The sequence below is a fragment of the Chinchilla lanigera genome, unplaced genomic scaffold (genome assembly GCF_000276665.1).
Source record: "Chinchilla lanigera isolate Chin_1 unplaced genomic scaffold, ChiLan1.0 scaffold00122, whole genome shotgun sequence".
Classification (NCBI taxonomy): domain Eukaryota; kingdom Metazoa; phylum Chordata; class Mammalia; order Rodentia; family Chinchillidae; genus Chinchilla; species Chinchilla lanigera.
Window position 1 is genome coordinate 2,421,074 of NW_004955523.1, and position 4,083 is coordinate 2,425,156.

A 4,083-nucleotide genomic window follows, 5' to 3' on the forward strand; every position below is an offset into this window, starting at 1 on the left:
CGCTCCGGGGCTCCGGGGCCCAGACAGCCGCCCACGCCCCGCTGCGGCCGGCACTCCACGTGCGCGCCCTCCCCGCCCTTGCCTCGGACGCCCCAGCCGCCTCCGTAAAGGGAGAGCGGCGGCCCCTCACGCGACGCCAAAGGACCCCGCGGCTGCACCGACTTACTCAGACAGCGTCCTGTCGGGTCCTCCTCCGGGCCAGCTCTGCAGAAGTATGCGTGAGGCGTGGAACGACCCGGAAAGACCGAGTTGTGGTGTCAGCCAATTAGGTGCGCACGTTTTTGTGTTTTCGCAGCCGATAGGGCTACGATGGCCAGTTCTGCCTTCTTATTGGGTAAGGCTTCAGTCTGTCGACGTCCATAGGTGAACTCTCACGAATGGGCGGGGCTTGAGGCTCCGGCTCCGCCCGCGCCTGGGGCTGGGGGGCGGGGCCGGAGGCGGAGAGGCGCCGTGGGCTCCTCCGCTTTGCGGCTGCTCCCCCAGGCCGAACTAGCGCCGAGATTTGGGGGCGAAGAAAGAGTTGTGCAGAAGAAAGAGTTGTGTTGTAGGAAGACGTCTGTGGACGTTGTGCGCGGGCCCTCGGAGCGGAGGACCGCCCTGACGGGGTCTCAGGTGGCCCCGGTGTTAGTCCGCTGTTCCCGCCCCGCCGTGCGGCCGGCCGAGTCCGCGAGGCTCGCCCTCCCGTGTGGCGGGCCGCTGGTCCGGTGCCCTGCGGTCTCCGCAGCCCGGGGTTCGTTCGCGCCGCCGGCGTTTCCAGAACGATCTGTGTGCGTGCGCCAGGTGCCGGCCGGCGGCCATGTTCTCAGGGAAGCGGGAGCCTGTGGCGGGCGCGGGTCAGAAGCGACGCTCGCGCGGAGCGGGCCTCGCGTTGTCTTGTGCTCCGCTAACCCAGCCCCCGGGGGTGGCCGGGCCCCTCAGAGACGAGGTCGTTGGGTTTATCGATCGTCCCTGTTGAAAGGCCTGGCAATCAGTAGCCGTGGGCATGCAGTCGGGCCGGCCGAGAGACGTGCGTGTGACCCGAGTAGGACAGCTCGAGTGGCCTTGAGGCGGCGGAGAGGGGGAGAGAGAGATTGATTCTAATCTGGACGGACAGTAAGGCAGGAAACCTGTTCCCGGAGTAGCTGGGCTGATTGGGAGGAGTGTTGGGAGCAACGTGGCTGGAGTTGATAATGTGGAGCCTCAGCGGCAGGGAAGAGTAGGCAGTGGGGGCTCTGAGATGGGAGAGCTGGGGAGCTGCAGAGCTGGAGCTGTGCTCCCAGGTGTCGCACAGGTGCGGGGGGCCGTGGCAGGCCTTGTGAAAGGTAGCCAGGGAGTTGGCAGCAGGGACCTGAGGGAGCGGCGATGAAAGACACATTTCAGAGGGAGAATCTGTAAGACCTGAACTCTAGGAGGAAGCAAACAGGATTCCATTCTAAGGAGCTGGGACCGCTGGAGGAAGTGGGAGGAGGACTTGGCCTGGGCTTGCAGAGTGAATGCAGTCAGCCCGGGGTCCGCTGGGCACCAGGGAATCTCCTCCGAGGGAACGGTGGGGAGGGAAGGTGAGGTGGGCACTGCATATGCCTTGGAGTCCTGAAAAGGCGCAGAAAAAAAGGTAAAGAACATTTGTAAATCAAGGCACAAAGGAAGCTTGGTCTTGGGCAAATCAAGTGGCATCTCAGCCTTTTTCCTCCCTGGTGGAATGAGGTAGGAAACCTAGTGCAGCAGGTTATTGTGAGGAGTAAATGCTACGCGCTGAAAGACCTCACCCAGGGCTTGTTCTACCGCGCCCACTGAGGAAGCACCCTCTATGTGGATTAGTACCTAGGTGGTGTTAAGTATCCACAAGTAAAAAAATCTTTTTTTTTAAATTTTATCTCCAGAATTTAAAGCCAAAGCAAATAATTTTTTTTTTCTTTGAAGTAGGATCAGCCAGGCATGGTGGTGCATACTTGTAATCCCAGGACTCAAGAGGCTGAGGCAGGAGGATCACTCACAGTTGGAGGCCAGCCTGGGCTACATAAGTGAGTTCAAGGCCAGCCTATACTACATAGCAAGACTGTCTAAAAAGAATTTTTTTTTGAAGTAGGATCTACGATGAATTAACATTACATTTGTCAATATTTTTAAAACGCACTTTTCTAGACTTTGCCTTCTGTAAAGTATTTTCCGACCGCTTTCTATATATTCATTCTTTTAATTACAACAACCCAGTGAAGGGTACACTAACATCACCACCTCACTGAGAGTTGAGTGACTGGTTAAATAACTTATGCAGGGTGCCACAAACTGGCACCTAACTTAGGCAGTTTGTTTGCAGAGTACTCTCAAGGCAAAACCATTGTGATGAGAGTTGAAAGATGTACAATAGCTTGGTATAAAATACTTGCAACTCATATCACAGGAAAAGAGCTAATGTTCCTAATACATAAAGTGTTTCTAGCCAGGCATGGTGGCACACAGCTGTGATCCCAGAACTCAGGAGGCTGATGCCGGAGGACCACTTGAACCCAGGAGTTCAAAGACAGCCTGGACAACATAGCATGATCCCCTCATAAAAATAAATAACAAAACTGAAAGTGTGAAACCATGTTCAGCCTAACTTGGTATAAAGAGGATGCAGATTAGTACTTCTCTGATGCATTTATTTTCATAATCACGTCGACACAATTCAGTGTTTAGGGCTAATATAATGCTTACTAAGCTTAATTGTACCCAGTGAAGCTCTCAGATAATCTCTACAGGAGACGACTTGGCAGTGTATCAGTATTACAATGTTAAAATGCACATACCTTTGACCATGTAGTTTTACTGCTAGAAATTTATTCCAAAAATATCTTTACTTATATACAAAATGACACGGGGCATTGCTTATATGTGGGAGTCGGTGGTCTCTCTGTGGTCCCCGGGAGAAAATGGTGAGAGGATATAGAAAAAAAAGACAAGAGACCATAGCCAGGGTCAGGTGGAGTTACCTCTTGCCTGATGAGCAAGAGAACTGACTCCAACAGTAGGGGCCTTTATTTTATACAGTTGCAAAGTAGTATCAGGAGAGATAATGTTGCCTAGCGACTAAGACTAAGACTAAGACTGTAATTGTCCAAGCTGGATACTTTTTTCAATACTGAGGTAGCTTGACTTCCTGAGGCACTGTGGATCTGTCCCACCCTCAGACACATGACCAACAACCAACTCCAGTGGCTCCAGCTCCCAACACTTACAGCAGTTTCCAAAAATCTTGTCCAAATCACTGATAACATAAAATGTTGGAGCCACAAACCCTAGGAGAGACTTGTGCCTCCAGAATATTAGTCCTAGCTGTCTAGTGGCCTGGCCAATGTGACAATTAATAATACATGCTTGATGCAGAAAACTTAAGAAACAGAAAAGCATAAAGTAAAAAAAATCCAAATTACCTAGAACAAATCCATTCTGTAAAAAAACTACCATTAATATTTGGGTGTCCTAGCCAGGCGTGGTGGCACACGCCTGTAATCTCAGCACTCAGGAGGCTGAGGCAGGAGGATCGTTGCAAGTTTGAGACCAGCCTGGGCTACAAAGGGAGCTCAAGGCCATCCTGAACTGCATAGTGAGACCCTGTCTCAAAAAGACAAAAAAAAATTTGGGGGGGAGGTGTCCTTTTTTTCCCTAAGGATATGTTTGCTGTACCTGTTTATATAGTTCTTTAATTCATTTGACAAATATGTATTGAGCACTTGGAGTGCCCGGCTTGGTCTAGGTGCTGAGGATGTAACTTTTTTTTTTTTTTTTTTCAAAGAAAATTTTTTTTTGAAACAATCACAAACTAATAGGAAAACTGCACCTATTGAATTTTAAGTTCCTTCTCTGAGAGTAAGTACTGATTTTGGGATCTATTACTCTGTATTTTCTATGAACGGAGGCATTCTCCTTTGTATTTCAAGTATAACCATCAAAATCAAGAAATTAAAGTTATAGGCCTCTACCATCTAATCCCTCTGAGTATCACCTATGGTTCGCTAAGTTTTCTTATGTCAAAGTCTCTAGTTAGAAGTCATATGTAGTAGTTACCTTTCACCCTCCCTCCCTTCCTTTCTTTTTTCTCTTCTTCTTTTTTTTTTTTTTTTG

General features: G+C 49.9%; 3 protein-coding genes across 7 annotated transcripts in view; 2 read left to right on the forward strand and 1 right to left on the reverse strand.

Moving 5' to 3' along the window:
- Window positions 1–264, reverse strand: part of Dcaf4 (DDB1 and CUL4 associated factor 4) — a 25,504-nt gene extending 25,240 nt beyond the window's left edge. The window contains exon 1 of the mRNA XM_005409439.2: window positions 167–264. The gene's annotated coding sequence lies outside the window, so the exon portion shown is untranslated. The remainder of the gene's footprint in view (window positions 1–166) is intronic.
- Window positions 1–1,940, forward strand: part of LOC106147148 — a 2,599-nt gene extending 659 nt beyond the window's left edge. Inside the window, exons 2-4 of the mRNA XM_013507121.1 lie at window positions 24–218; window positions 364–1,092; window positions 1,900–1,940. Coding sequence (XP_013362575.1) covers window positions 24–218; window positions 364–1,074 — 906 coding nt within the window. The 3' untranslated portion in view covers window positions 1,075–1,092; window positions 1,900–1,940. The remainder of the gene's footprint in view (window positions 1–23; window positions 219–363; window positions 1,093–1,899) is intronic.
- Window positions 1,941–1,961: 21 nt separating this feature from the next.
- Dpf3 (D4, zinc and double PHD fingers, family 3) overlaps window positions 1,962–4,083 on the forward strand; it is a 295,896-nt gene continuing 293,774 nt past the window's right edge. For all 5 annotated transcript variants that reach the window (XR_001231939.1, XR_264640.2, XM_013507168.1 and 2 more), the window contains exon 1: window positions 1,962–2,000. The gene's annotated coding sequence lies outside the window, so the exon portion shown is untranslated. The remainder of the gene's footprint in view (window positions 2,001–4,083) is intronic.